This window comes from Cetorhinus maximus, chromosome 1 (assembly GCF_964194155.1).
Source record: "Cetorhinus maximus chromosome 1, sCetMax3.hap1.1, whole genome shotgun sequence".
Lineage (NCBI taxonomy): Eukaryota > Metazoa > Chordata > Chondrichthyes > Lamniformes > Cetorhinidae > Cetorhinus > Cetorhinus maximus.
In genome coordinates this window covers 237,082,700-237,098,792 of record NC_135879.1, presented here as the reverse complement: position 1 = coordinate 237,098,792, position 16,093 = coordinate 237,082,700, and the positions used below count along the sequence as shown (strand labels likewise).

General features: G+C 44.4%; 1 protein-coding gene across 1 annotated transcript in view; it reads right to left on the bottom strand.

The window, feature by feature from the left end:
- Positions 1-16,093, bottom strand: part of LOC144688041 (dedicator of cytokinesis protein 2-like) — a 1,154,257-nt gene that overhangs the window by 216,958 nt on the left and 921,206 nt on the right. The window contains exon 33 of the mRNA XM_078554696.1: positions 12,654-12,802. Within this exon, the coding sequence (XP_078410822.1) occupies positions 12,654-12,802 (149 nt within the window). The remainder of the gene's footprint in view (positions 1-12,653; positions 12,803-16,093) is intronic.

Sequence of the window (16,093 nt, the reverse complement as noted above, 5' to 3'; positions counted from 1 at the left end):
CCATCCCTAACTGCCCTTAAACTGAGATTGCTTGGTCATTTCAGAGGGCAGTTAAGAGCCAACCACATTGCTGAGAACCTGGAATCACATGTAGGCCAGGCCAGGTAAGGACGGCAGATTTCCTTCCCTAAAGGACAATAGTGAACCAGATGGGTTTCTGTGACAATCGATGATAGTTTCATGGTCACCATTATTGAGACTAGCATTATATTCCAGATTTATTAACTGAATTCAAATTTCACCAGTTGCCCTGGTGGGATTTGAACCTGTGTCCCCAGATCATAAGCCTGGGTCTCTGGATTATTAGTCCAGCGAAATTACCACTACGCCACCGTCTAAACAATAACAATTGCTACAGACAGTAAAATGCTTGTGAGAAATGTTGGAGGTGTTGATGTTTAATGCAACAAGCAGTATTAATGAGGTGTTGGACTGATCCCACAGATGTGTATTCACAGATTATTATTTGCAAAGGGCAATGAAAGTCATTTATTTGCTATGAGCTATAAAATAGCATCTTTGCACTTTGACCCCATTCATATTACGCATGTGACTCATTTAGAGATGTTGCTATAGTATTTTGGAACTCCTGTTGCTGTAGAATCTGCATTGGTCATATTGTGGGCAAGAACTACAAAAGTGAAAGATACAATGGAGCATGAGGGCCAACACGTTTAAGCTGTATTGCCACTTGTCATTTTCACTCCTCGCTGCAGACACTTGAGAGGTGGGGGACATGTGTACAGGCTGCTGAGAGAGGAGCTGCACCGTCAGTGATTATATGAATAAGCTGCTCAGATGCACTGAACCTATGGGCCATTCAGAAAGGCTGTGCTTGGCCTACAGTTATGGATGGGTTTGGCCTCTATAGATGGGTTGCATTTACCTATATGGATGAGCTATTTTTGGCCGCATAAATGAGTTGTGTTTGTTTTAATTAAAATTCTTTCATGGTATCTGAGTTTCACAGGCAAAGCCAGCATTTGCTTCCCATCCCTCATTGCCCTTGAGAAGGTGGAGGTGAGCCGCCATTTGAAATGATGGTCAGTGTTGTGTAGGTACACCAGCAGTGCTGTTAGGATGGGAGTTCCGGGATTTTAACACAGTGATAATGAGGGAGCAGCAATATAGTTCCCTGTCAGAAGTTTGTGTGGCTTGAAGGGGGTGGTATTCCCATGCATCTGCTGCCCTTGTCCTTCTAGGTGGTAGGGGTTGCAATTTTGTCTGTTGCAGGAGACTTGGCAAGTTGTTGCAGTGCATTTTGTATATGCTATACACCGTTGCCACCATGCATCAAGATTTAAGGTTCTGACCTGTTCTTGTGGCCACAGTATTTATGTTGCTGAGTGGCTTGCTCGGCTATTTCAGACAGCAATTAAGAGTCAACCACATTGTGTGGGTCTGGAGTCACATTCAGGACAGGCTGGGTAAGGTTGGCAGATTTCTTTCCCATCTTCATCTAGAGAATGAAATTTGCTGGCCTTACCTTGTGAACATATGAACTGTGTTTGGGCTGTACATGTGCAGTCTGTGTGTACGGGCTGAATGGATGGGCTGTATTAGGCCTGTATATATGGACTGAGTTTAGCAGGTTTATATAGGCTCACTGTTTGTCCTGTGCATACGCAATGTGTTATATTTCCTTTATTGCCTCAAAATTCTTACGATAGTATACAGCCCTAACCTCGACACTGGACTCCAACTGTGGTCTTACTAATCTTTTGTACAGATTTCTATTTCATCTTAACTTATATCTCATACTCCTTTTGTTATAAGATGTAGTGTTCCGTTAGCTGTGTCTTTTGTTACTGCTGTATACACTTGGTTCGCTGTTTTTAATGTCTTGTTCATCTGAAGCCCCAAATCCCTTTGCCATGCAAACATCATTCAGCTTTCCCTCAGGAAACAGGAAATTTACATTTGTAAAGAACTCTGATTCTTAACAGAAAATACTCCAAAGGAAATTGAGTTGAAGTGTTGTTCTGTGGCAAACAGTGTGGTCATTCTAATTGTGGCAGCAATGATATGATAAAACTGGAGATCCTTTCGAGGCCATTGGAACAGGAGCAGGTCATTCAATCATTTTTTTATCAATTCATGCAATGTGGGCATTGCTGGCTCTCTAGCATTTATTGCCCATCCCTAATTGCCCTTGACAAGTTGCTCAAGAAGCTGCCTTCTTGAACCACTGCAGTCCCTATGACGTAGGTACACCCACAGTGCTGTTAGGGAGGGAGTTCCAGGATTTTGACCCAGCAACAGTGAAGGAACGGCGATATATTTCCAAGTCAGGATGGTGAGTGACTTGGAGGGGAACTTCCAGGTGGTGGTGTTCCCATGTATCTGCTGCCCTTGCCCTTCTAGATGGTAGTGGTCGTGGGTTTGGAAGGTGCTGCCTAAGGAGCCTTGGTGAATTCCTGCAGTGCATCTTGTAGATGGTACACACTGCTGCTACTGTGCGCCGGTGGTGGTGGGAGTGAATGTTTGTGGATGAGGTGCCAATCAAGCCGACTGCTTTGCCAGGATTGGGTCAAGCTTCTTGAGTGATGTTGGAGCGGCACTCAAACGGGCAAGTGGGGTGTATTCCAGCACACTCCTGACTTGTGCCTTGTAGATGGTGGACAGGCTTTGGGGAGTCAGGAGGTGAGTTACTCTCCACAGGATTCCTAGCCTCTGACCTGCCCTTGTAACCCCTCACATTTAGTGACAATGAATTCTATCTGCCACTTTTTGTCTTGTCTACACCATCATGTTACCAAGATCCTCTTCCAATACCTTCCTTTGGTCCTCAGTTGGATTCATGCCTGGCCTGTACCTCAACCTCATTTTGAACCACGTCACTTGATACGCGAACCTAACAGTCGCAGTTTTGAAAGCTCCCATCGACTGGCAGAAATTCTTTGAGAGAGCGATCAGACTTCCGCTAGACTTTGTGATGAAGTTTTCCCTGATTTCACTTTTGAATGGCCTAATTCTAATTTTAAGATCATGTCCCCCTGTTCTGGATGCCCCCCCACCACCAGGTGAAAGAGATTTTCTCTGCATCCCTTTCCCTCTATCAACCAGTCAATTCGATTGTCCCTCAAGCCTCTACACCCAAGGGATCAATTGAGACAGGAATGCTAAGTGAGACATCAGACAAAGCTTATTAGAAGTCACTGAGCAGAGAGCTCCATCTTCCAAACAAATGAGATGACTTACAGGGAAACCATTGTGTCACAACAAGGTTACATTACAAAAACATGAAATAAGCCAAGCATCAACTTTTATTATGTTCTACGGAGATGTTAATTTAATTCTCTCTCAATTCAGAGGTGATCTATATGTGATTTATGTGTTATTATTTTTCATAAATATCTCATTCAGTTTTCTTTACTGGCCCCAAATATTCATATAATATTGGAATTATAGTTCAAACCTGATTGAACCGCTGCAGTCCCTGTGGTGTAGGTACACCCACAGTGCTGTTAGGGAGGGAGTTCCAGGATTTTGACTCAGCGACAGTGAAGCGATGGTGATATATCTCCAAGTCAGGAGTGTGTGTGGCTTGGAGGGGAACTTGCAGGTGGTGGTGTTCCCATCCATCTGCTGCCCTTGTCCTTCTAGGGGGTAGAGGTCGTGGGTTTGGAAGATGCTGTTGAAGGCGTCTTGGTGAGTTGCTGCAGTGAATCTTGTAGATGGTACACACTGCTGTGTGTCAATGGAGGTGGGAGTAAATGCTTAAAATGGTGGATGGGGTGCCAATCAAGCAGGCTGCTTTTGAAGCTAAATTGATCTTGTCAGGTGAGATAGGTTAAGATTAACCTCGCAGATATAATTTATCCACTAGTGAAGCATAAACTAATGAATCTCACATTCTTCAGGTTACACGTTAGCTCATAATGATAAGGAACATTGCATCATGTGTAGCACTGCACGTCATTATGGCTTAGATGGTGTTGCTGTGTTTGTTTCAGTGGGTCACTTACTGTTGAACTGCAACAAATGAGGGAAGTCTGTAGATGTCTACTTGCTTGTACTTGCTTTATAAGAATGAACATAGGAACATCAGAACAGGAGAAGGCCATTCAGCTCCTCGAGCCTGTTTTGACATTCAGTTAGATCATGACTAATCAGTCACTTAATTCCATTTACTTCCTTTGCTTCATATCGTTTAATGCGTTACTTAAAAAGAATCAACTAATCTCAGTTTGACATTTGCAATTGGCCCCCAGCCTCAAGGGATTTTTGGGCAGAGACAATTTCAGCTATCAATTATCCTTTCCTCACTTCTGAATGGCCTGTTTTAATTTAAAGTGATGCCCCCTTGTTGCGCACCCCCCATCCCCCCCGCCACCCCCCACCCCAACAGGCAGAAATCACAATCACAAGGTGTGTTTCTACTTAATGATTTCCCCAAAATATTATCTCAAAGGGTTTTGTGCACACCAAGAGCCCCAGAGCAGCAAAACAAAACACGACCACTTAATCTGTTTTCGACTGCTGTTGGGTGACCAGGTTGACAGGAGAACTCCCCTTTCAGATGGCACCCGCGGGAACTTTCACATTCATGGCAAGCGGAAACTGGAGGGAAAGAAGTAGCAGCAAAAGCGGAAGAAAATCCCACAGAAAACAAAACTTCAGCCACAATTACACTACAACATATTTTTAAAGGATCCAATCTCTCAGAGGCCCAAAACATGCCGTGCCATCATTAACCACGTTATCATGACTATTTGGGCCCGAAGCACATAAGATATGAGGAATACAGGAGACCCCACTGCCAGATACTTTCAATGTAGCTGGGAACATGGTTGCCTGTTACTGGGCTAGTAATCCAGAGGCCTAGATTAATGCTCCAGCGGCATACATTCGAATTCCCACCATGACAGCTGAAGGAATTTAAATTCAATTACTGCTTTATTGTGTTGTCATAAAAACCCATCTGGTTCATTCTTGTCTGCTGGCCTGGCCTGTGTGTGACTCCGGACCCATACTCCTTCTACCTAAGGAGGGATATACTTGCCATAGAAGGATTGCAATGGAGGTTCACCAGTCCAATCCCTGGGATGGCGGGATTGTCTCATGAGGAGAGATTGAGGAGACTGGGCCTGTATTCTCTAGAGTTTCGAAGGACGAAGAGTGCAGTTGATGTAGTTTATATGGATTTCAGCAAAGCCTTTGACAAGGTCCCACATGGGAGACTTATAAAGAAGGCAAAGGCACATGGGATACAGGGTAATTTGATAAGGCGGATTCAAAATTGGTTTAGTTGTAGGAAGCAGAGGATGATGACAGAAGGATGCTTTAGTGACTGGAAGCCAGTGTCCAATGGCGTACCACAGGGATCTGTGCTCGGTCCCCTATTATTTGAAATTTACATAAACGACATAGATGACTATGTGGGGGGTAGGATTAGTAAGTTTGCGGATGACACAAAGATTGGTTAACAGTGAGGTTGAGTGTCTTGGGCTACAGGAAGATATAGACAGGATGGTCAAATGGGCAGATAAGTGGCAGGTGGAATTTAACCCTGAAAAGTGTGAGGTGCACACTTTGGAAGGAGTAATTTGACAAGGAAGAATTCAATGAATAGCATGACACTAGGAAGTTCTGAGGAACAAAGGGACCTTGGCGTGTGTGTCCATAGATCTCTGAAGGCAGAGGGACATATTGGTGGGGTGGTGAAAAAGGCATATGGGACACTTGCCTTTATCAATCAAGGCATCGATTACAAAAGTAGGGAGGTCATGTTGGAGTTGTATAGAACCTTGGTGAGGCCACAGCTGGAGTACTGTGTGCAGTTCTGGTCGCCACATTATAGGAAGGATGTGATTGCACTGGAGGGGGTGCAGAGGAGATTCACCAGGATGTTGCCTGGGATGAAACATTTAAATTATGAAGAGAGGTTGGATAGACTTGGGTTGTTTTCATTGGAGCAGAGAAGACTGAGGGGTGACCTGATCGAGGTGTACAAGATTATGAGGGGCATGGACAGGGTGGATAGGGAGCAGCTGTTCCCCTTAGTTGAAGGGTCAGTCACAAGGGGGCATAAGTTCAAGGTGAGGGGCAGGAGGTTTAGGGGGGGACGTGAGGAAAACTATTTTAACCAGAGGGTGGTGACAGTCTGGAATGCGCTGCCTGGGAGGGTGGTGGAGGCGGGTTGCCTCACATCCTTTAAAAAGTACCTGGATGAGCACTTGGCGCATCACAACATTCAAGTGCAGGTAAATGGGATTAGGTAGGTCAGGTGTTTCTCATGTGTCGGTGCAGACTCGATGGGCTGAAGGGCCTCTTCTGCACTGTGATTCTGTGTGATTCTGTGATTCATCAAAACTTGCAAAATTCTTACAGGGCATGACAGGGTAGGTGTAGATAGGTTGTTTTTCCTGGCTGGTGAGTCTAAAACCAGGGGACATAATCTCAGAATAAGGGGTAGGCCATTTAAGATTGAGATGAGGAGGAATTTCTTCACTCAGAGGGTGGTGAATTTTTGGAATTCTCTATCCCAGAGGGCAGTAGAAGATCAATTATTGAGCATCAAGGGAAAGTGTGGGAAAGTGGCATTGAGGTAGATGATCAGCCATCATTCCTTGACGGGCTGAATGACCTACTTGTCCCTATGTTCACACCAATGTGGTTGACTCTTAACTGTCCTCCAAAATGGAGGAGGTGACTGGCAGGATGGACACCCTTGTCCCCAGGGATGGGAGGAGGAGGCCACCACATCTCACCAAGAAGGCATGGGAGGGGGTTGCAGCCCGGTGAGTAGCCATGACGTGGTGCGGCACACATGGGTGCAGTGCCGGAAGCACTTCAATGACTTGCTGCGCTCAGGAAGTTGAGTACCGCATTGGCATGGGTCAGTGTGTAGAAGTGTTAAGGTCTGGCCACACCCCCTTGGATCTCAGGGGTGTTAGATTCTGAGTGCCAACTGTCAATCACATCGGAGCTGGCCAGCTGGTCAGCTGCCCTGGCTGCTTGGACTGAGTGCTTTGCGGCTCAAGGGCCACTCCTCGGATGTGCCCTGCAAGATGTTCCTCAGCTGGGGTTTGCCAGGCTGCAATGGCGCTGCAGGTAGAAAGTGGACTAATCTATGCTCCTCTGTCCTTTCAGGAGAAGACAAGCCATAACCAGGCAGAGAAGGCACATACAGGCAGAGGGCAAGCCAACCTCCTGCTACTCAGCAGGTTCAAGCAAGATGCCCTGGAGCTGGAGAGTCGGCACACTCCCTGTGCAACCAGGCATGGAGAGGTAGGGCTCCAGGTGAAGGTAAAAGTGCAGTGCACAGAGGTGAGACTTTTGGCTTGTGCAACCATTCTAGTGCAGCCTCTTTATTGATGTGAGCCTTGAACCTGGAGTCCCCATTAAAAGATGTTGGCACCATGATGCAGATCTCCATTGTCTCACCAGGGTGCCTGGCATGCACAATGACAGTGTGATGACTTAAACTAATGACACGTCCTTGTTCTTTTAGTTTCGCCAGCAGGCGAACTGGGTCCCGGCTTGTCCAGTCTCTGATCTGTCGAGGAATCTAAGAAATTTAACAGTAAAACAAGTTCCTGTGCAACTGGGACGTGCTCATCATTTTCTTGTAAAGGCAAACAACTAAGGGCATCGGCATTTGCGACTTTATTGCTAGGTATGAAAGTGTATTCGTGTGCTGCCAGAATTAAAGCCCATGGTTGTATTCTTGTTGAGGCTATGGGTGATATAACCTTGTCCTCACTAAACAATCCTAGCGATGGTTTGTGGTCTGAATGACGGCTGTGTACGTACTGATGAAATTCCTTGACACCAAAGATGATGGACAGGCTGCCTTTTTCTATCAGCAGGTACTGTTCCGCTATGGTGAGCATTCTTGATATGTAACCTATTGGCCTGTATGTACATGCCATCGTCCATCTGATGAGAGAGCACTGCTCCCACTCCGTAGGGAGATGCATCATATGTCAGCAGCAATTCTTTTGTCTGGTCATAATGCAGTAATAGATTGAGCGAGTGCAACAATTGTTTCACCTTTATGAAGGCTTCTTTCTGGGGTGCCTCCCAAGATAAACATTGGTTCTTTTTGAGTACAGAATGCAGTGGGGGGGGCAGCATTGTAGACAAATTGGGTAAGAACCGCCAAAATAGTTACTCTGCTTATGCCTTTTACTTGAATGTCTTCACTCGTATATGTCTTTAGCTTGGCTTAACTTAATTGATGTTCACCATTATTCAAATCTCCGATGGTATGTTCTCCAATTACAGTAGTGGAAGCTCCCGTGTCCATTTCCAATGTGACAGGTTTGCCATTTACTTTCACTGTGACAAATATTGGTTCTGTCTTTCCAACTTTCAGGTTAAACAATGAGTAAATATCTGAATTTGTTGTTTCAGGCTCTTCTACATTGTATATTTCATTGGGTTTCTTTTGCTTACAAGCCTGCTTGAATCTTTCTTTGCATTGCCTTATTATATGTCCATTTTATGTGACAACAGTAGCATCCGATTTTTTTAAACTGACAATCGCTAAAAGACTGATTGTTTCCACCTCTATTAAAATTATTCTTTGATTTTGATGCTAAGTTATTTTTCTTTATTCTTGGGCTAGCAGGGGCTGGTCCACACTTCTCGGCGGAGTCTCTCTTTTTTGTGCCTCTTTCAGCTGACGTTTCCTGCCCGATGTGGAGGATGGTGCTATGTTGCGTACCCTGTATTGCTTTTGAATCTCATACTGCGCTTTCCATGGCCAGCGCTATCTCTAGCGCCTTCTTGAAATCCAGATTCACTTTGGACAATAATCTTTTCTGAATGATGTCCTCTTTCACACCACACACTAAACGATCTCCGAGCACATTGTTGAGAGTCGTACCAAACTCACAATGTTCCGTTAGCTGCTTCAAATTTGGCACGTAGCATTCAATTGTCTCAATTGTTTCGCGAATTAAACCTGAACCTCTGCATCATGACTGAGGGCCTGGGTTGAAAGTGACCCTTCATGAGGTCCACCAATTCATCAAAATTTTTTGAATCTGGGGCACGAGGTGCCTTCAAACTTTGAATCAAACCGTAGGTTTTGCTCCCACAAGCACCCAGGAGGATCGCTCGCCCCTTCTCTTCCCCCATAATCTCATTATCTTGAATAAAGAGCATGACATGTTCTATGTATTGAGACCAATCATCTGTGGCGGGTTCAAAAGGATCAATCCTCCCAAATTGTGCCATTTTCCGAGGGGATAACTTCTTCAATTCTAATGGAGCTTGCTACTTACAATCACTGGGTGAGGCACAGTGTTGATTTCTTCTGTTAAATCCTGTTTTATTCTCTTCGCCAGTTTGTTGTAGGGTGGCCGAGTTGTGCTATTAATGAGAGGGTTGATCTGCAGACACTTCTTGGGTGGAAACATTAAGTTTATTTACAATATAGTCAGCAGCATCTACATGTGTGCTTTCAGCTCCAACTTTATCTCTATTCTACCGTTGAGGTAGCCCCTGCTACTCTCCTATTGGTTACTATAGATCATGTGATCTTGCCTAACAGGTATAATTCTTAAAGGTACATTACATACTAAATAAAACCATAATTATTACAATTGTTTAAAAAGGAAGAAAGGGAGACCTCAGATAATTACAAGCCAGTTGGCCCAACTTGTCATTTAGAGAGGTACAGGATAATCAGAGTCAGTCAGTGTGGCCTTTTTAAAGGAATGTCCTGTCCGACTAACTTAATTAAATTTTTCAAGGAGGGTCGATGATTGGTGAGTGCAGCAGTTTTAATGTGATTTACATAGATTTTATGAAATCCAATGGTTTCCTAATCTGTGACAAGATACCAAGATTCAACATGGCGGACTATGCAGGGCTGTGAGAAGGCGGCCAGGGAGTGGCGCTGGATAAGTTCCTCCTGCAGAGAGTCAGGGTAGACACGACTGGGCGAATGGCCTCCTTCTGTGATTCTGTGACAAATGAAATCCCATGGAATCGGTGGGAAAGTGGGAAGTGTTATAATAAGCATTCAAGGGATATCAGCATGTCATCATTAGGAGGAAAATATGTTGTGATCCAGTCTTTGTTTCACTTTTGCTTTGAGCAGAGCACACGCACACAGCTCTGACGTCCTCAAGCTTTGTGCCTATTTATAACAGTTCTCAGGAAATGCTGGAAAAACTCAGCATCCGTGGAGAATCAGAGTTAACTCTGAGTCATACGGACTCAAAACATTAACTGTCTTTCAGATTTTCAGCATCTGTAGCATTTTGCTTTCATTATATAACTGTTCCAATGTGCCTAATCTTAATAAATCAACCCACAACATTTTTACCAAATCCCTTATGAGAAATTGGTGCTTCGTGTCTTGTACAGTAAATAAGCTCAAGGTATGATATCATTTTAATAACACGACAGAAAGTTGGATTCAAAATTGGCTCAGTGGCAGCCTTGGAATCACTGGCTGGAAGAGGGGTAAAGGTAGAAACACTCATCACGTTCAAAAAGTTCCTGAATGTGTTCTTGGAGTGCCATAACCTACAGGGCTACAGACCAAGAGCTGGAAAGTGGGGTTAGGCTGAATAGCTCTTTTAACGCCCGGCAGAAACATCATGGGCTGAATGGCCTCGTCCTGTGCCATAAAGTTCCATGATTCTATAAATTGGTGATTTGCCCAGCATTTTGAGAATTTTCAAAGGCAAAGCAAAGAGTTTCCAGGGAAGGGAGTTTTAAAAGCGTAAACATATTGTGCACCAGCAGTGTCAAATTTGGAAGAACACATCTTATGAATGCGTTTTACATCACTTACCGGCCATCGTGTGGTCTTGCTGTGTACCGCTGCCAATATTATAGCTAATCAGGGCTGAACAGAGAGTGCTTTCATGCAGCATCCACTAGGAACAGAGTTGAAAGGTGCAACCAGGGAGCAATGGGATCAATGCCAGGATTTGGAACAGAGCCAAGGGACATGTAGTTCCCCACGTTAACCCTCCCAGTGGTCGCACCAGTGGCTGAGATTGACCAACCACATTTGATGGAGGAAGCCATTCCGTGCCGAGTCAATTGATTTGGACTTTCTTCAAGTCTGGTTTGGAGTGGATGAGCTGTTGAGCATTTCTTTTGTGCCAATTTTCTTTTGCCGAACCAATGTTTGCGAGGAGTAGTTTCAGTTCATTATCGCCCGAGTACTGAATAAAATTTACTGACTGTCACTGCAGTAGGGAAATGCCTTATGTAACGCATCCCGGGCTGATATATGTCCGTGTCACATTTGAGATTTTTGGAAAAGATGAAGCGGATTATAAAACCAGAGCAGAAAAGAATACATTTGTGCTTTCTAGTGCCCGAGGCCTTGTTCCCTTCTGTTCCGATTGCTGGGATTCTTTCAGTAATAGATCAAAAGCTCCATACCCTGATCATAAACTCATCCAATCTCTCTACAACACGCTGACTGCCCTTCTGTTTGTTTCCAGCACTTTCTGTTTCTGCTGTTCTGTTATCATTAGCAGGTTCTGTGACCTGTTGTTCTTTTGGGTAACCATTTTGTGTGAGAGAGAAAAGGAATTACTTGCCATCTTTCCATGATAGTTGAAGCTGAGGTCAACTTTAATGGCCCAGCTCCCACCCCTTGGGAGAGGCCACCTTAATTCAACACAGGTTCAGGATGGGATCCTCGGACTTCCATCAGTCTGAACCTACATTTACCTTCAAAGTGGATTAACGTACCAATAACTAAACAAAATCACAGAAATGCTCATAAACAAACACAGAAAGGATTTCCATTCATATGGCAACTTTCATGACCTCAGGATGTCCCAAAATATCTTACACCCAACTATGTGCTTTTTGAAGTGTTCTCACTGTTATAATGTAGGAAACATGGCAGCCAATTTGCACACAGCAGCTCCCAAACAGCAATGAGGTAAATAACCAGATAATCTGTTTTAGTGAGTGATCAATACTGGCCAGGACACCGGAGAGAACTCCCCTATTCTTCTTCGCAAAAGTGCCATGTTATCTTTTTGACATCTGTCCTCTTGCCTCATTGAGCTTCTCAGCTAAATAATGGGCACTTCCGTACTACTTGAAGTCTCGGCTGAGGCTATGTACTGAAGCCTTGAGTGTGACAGTGAACCCAGCACCTTCTGACTCAGAGTGAGAGTGCTACCCACTGAGCCATGGCTAACTAGAGGCAGCTGTTGCTTAAATATGGACATCAGATAAGAATAGGTTTAATAAGTACCCATGGATGAATGGCCTTGTTAATACTTATGGTCTAGACGTGTAAAAATTGAATAGAAATGCCTACAAGTGACCGTGGAACCATTACTCACAATAGGTAACATCTTCAAAAAAGAGAGAGAAAAGAAATGGAAAAAAAAAGAATGGCATATGTCAGGGCATTGCCCTTCCTAAAGAATCATAGGTTCATATAGAAAGAGGCCATTCAGCCCATTGTGCCTATGTTGGGTCTTTGAAACTGCTTTCCAATTAGCCCAATAGCATATTTATCCTTTTCATGTACATGTCCATGTCCTTTTTGAAAGTTACTGCTGAATCTGCTTCCACCACCCTTTCGGACAGCGCATTCCAAAATCACCACAACTCACAGCTTAAGAAAAAATATTCTCCTCATTTCTTCTTTTGCCAGTTATCTTGTCAGCAATTTTCACACTCGAACGTACACAAGAAGACACACTTACTGTTCTGAAGTCCCCCTTGTACTGGAACTCACACTGCATCATGTCGAAGAAGATGGGGATCGTAGACTTGCGAAGTTCCACCTCTGGGACGAGCGTCATCTCCAGGATTGGCCCAACCATTCCTGGAATAAAGCGGATTTTGTGCTGGCCTGAGGAGAGATGCAAAAGCAAGACGTTCAAAGGTCAGAGCTCTGGAACAGTCCTCCTATGACGGCGCTTGATGCTTTTTCCACTAGTGCGGAGTCTGATAACAGAACGTTTGGGGGGGATTATGCCAGAATTGAGAGGGTGCAACCAACAGTAATGACTGAACATGCTTTTCTCTCGAAAAGAGAGAACTGAAGGGATGGCCTGAGAGGGCTCTTTAAAAATCATGAAGGTGTTTGAATTTGTAAATGACCTGAGCATGTTTTCCACTTGTAGGGGCACCCACAACTAGGGACATTAATACAAGATATCATGAGTCAATCCAATTTAGAAGAAACCTCATTATTCAGAGAGTGGTGAGAATGTGAAATGCCTTACCACATGGAGTGGTTAAGGTGACCAGCATTAAATTAAGGGGAAGCCAGATAAGTACATGAGGGAGACAGGGAATAGAAGGTTATGCTGATAGATGAATTAGGGTGGGAGGAGGCTCATATGAAGTATCAATACCAGCATGGACGAGTTGGGCTCAATGGCCTGTTTCAGAGCTATAGAGTCTATGTAAATCAGTGGAATAGGTATGCAATGTTAATGTACCACCCGTACTTCAGTTGTCAAATTAGAATATGAAGCTGGCTTAGGAAATACGTGCATGTGACAAGGGCTGGCATAAGCACCAAACCGAACTGAAAGGAAAGCCATTAAGTGCATGCAGGGAGATTTGCAGTAAAGAGCTAAGAACTTTATCAGATAAAAAGAAATAGTTATTTTGTATTCATATAGCATCTTATATGGTTGTTGGAATAACTTCACACAGTCAATTACTTCTGAAACCTAGTTGTTCTTATCACTTGATCATACGAATGAAAGGCAGCAAGTTCTCATTTTGAGAGAGATGGAATCAGCTTGTTTCTCATTCGGAATCTTCAAACATACCAGTTGATCTCTCAGATTCTGCTCAAGGGAGAATATAGTTCCTGGATACGACTTCCATGGTTTGACTTCAACTCTAGAACTTGCATTTATACTGTAACTACCACATCTTCAGGGCTTCCCAAAATTCTTCTGCTGATGAATTACTTAAGAAGTGCAATCGCTTGTGTTTTATAAGTAAACAGGGCTGACCATTTTGCACACAGCAAGCGCCCGGTGAAGGTAAATGAGGCGAATGGCCAGTTAATTTGCTCTGAGCGGCATTGGTTAAGGGGTTAATGTTAACCAGGGCGTGAAGAGAACCTCCTGGCTTGGCTTCAAGTTTGAGAATGAACAGGGCCTCGGTTTGACATCTCAACCTGAGAAATGGAGTTTCTGACAAGGCAACATCTGTCAGTGCTGCACTGCAGTGTAAGGCTACAGTATGTGCCCACTAACAGCATGAATCCACAGCCTTCTCAGCACAGCGGCAAGCGTGTTACCACGGAGCCAATCTAATGCTCACATACAATACGCCATTGTTAGAAAGATAATTATTCTTGACAGCAACACCTCACAATGAGCAGTGAGGTAAAAACCCGTTGTTAATGCTTGTTCCGACGAAAACTCATCGATCTAAAACATTGGGCTGCCTTTTCAAATGGCCGCAGAGGCGGACGGGCCTGTAATTTCCAAGTACTGGCCAGTGTGCCGGTCTCCCACATGATCCCATCTCGGGAGGGTAGTAAGGGGTTGACAACTGCCTGCCCGGAAGCAAAGGGGCAGCCCTTTAGGCCTATTAAAAGGCCAATTAAGGCCATGCAGCAGAATTTGCCAGTCAGCATGTGGGTTTCCCCCCACCCCCGCCGCCACATTAGAATAAAGCACTGCCAAGGGATAGAGGCGGCCTCCTGGACGCAGACTGCAGTGGGGAGGCAAGTGCTCTATCCAGCTAACGAACACCCCTAGGTGTGGCCAGGCAGGTGGGGAAGGCCCTATAGCCTGTCTGGAGCTCTGGCCCTCAGGCAGCTGGTCTAGTCCCTGATGCTTTGAGGGGCCCGCAGAGCGACTGAAAAATTCGAGTTAGCCTCGCATAATAGGCCTTAATAGGCTATTTACCCTTCTTAATTGGCTAAGTGGCGGATAGCCTTGCCAACCCCCATCCCCATTGGGAAAATGGTGCAAGGGCGGATGGTACCAGCAAACCAGCACCAATTTTTGCACTGACCAACCTCCACACTTACTCCCATCGGGGGTGGAAATCCTGGTCACGGTGTTCCTATGCATCTACTGCCCTTGTCAATATAAGTGGTAGAGGTAGCAGGTTTATAAGGCTCTGACGAAGGGAGCTTGGTGAGTTGATTCAGTGCACCTTGTATACACTGCTGTCACTCTGCAGCGGTGGTTGAGAGAGTGCATGGAATGCAATATTTCCTCGTATATACCGTTACTAAGCAAATCTCACTTCCTTCATCCTGAAAACTTTAAAAACGTTTGTTAATCGTTCATGTAGTATTGCAGCTATATGTTAAATTAATGATAAAGCAATTCAAAAATCACTCGCTCACTTTAAAATGAGTTGGTCATAAATTACCTTCACTTGCTACTGGATAACAGTAAATTAAATCCATTGACAGCTGTAGCAAAAGCCACAGGATTTAACAACCTAGAGTTAATTGAAAACAGCCACTGAACTGTCTGGTAATTGAGACAAATTGTCTCGGGCCTACTGTCTCGTGAATACCTATTAAGCCTGAAAAAATTAACCGGCAAGGTAAAAGTCATCCAGTGTTGCAAGGATTTACAGTGGTGGAACTGAAGCTTCGAATTTAAGTCAACATGGAAAGGCCAATCTTTACCACACAGCCAACCTGAGGCTCAACTGCAATTCTAAGGCCTAAGGGAGTGAGTTCCGAATTCACTCCTAATTGGCCTACATGGGAGTTATTTGCCCTTAACTTGAAAATGCTGAATGGCAACAGTCATCTTATGGTTCAACACTTCACAGAGGTGCAGCTAATGATATAAGGTCAAGGTCATCAACTTCGAAAGGCCCAAGATGCCCAAATAGCCAACCACACAGGTTTAACTCTTTCGAGATTGCCTGCCTCAGGTTAGGACTAAAAGCATGAGTTCCAAATGGCCTTCTAATTGTGCTAAGATGAATTTATATTTTATCTTATTAAATTCCAGAACTGAGGGTGCATAGAATGTATAGATTTGACTCCTTTACGCTTGGCACTGTCAATGCTGAATTTCCGTATTCTGAATTTTAAAAAAAAATTATTTCACGGGCTGTGGGCGTCGATGGCTAGGCCAGCATTTATTGCCCATCCCTAAATGCCCTTGAGAAGGAGGTTGCGAGATTCCTTCTTGATTCT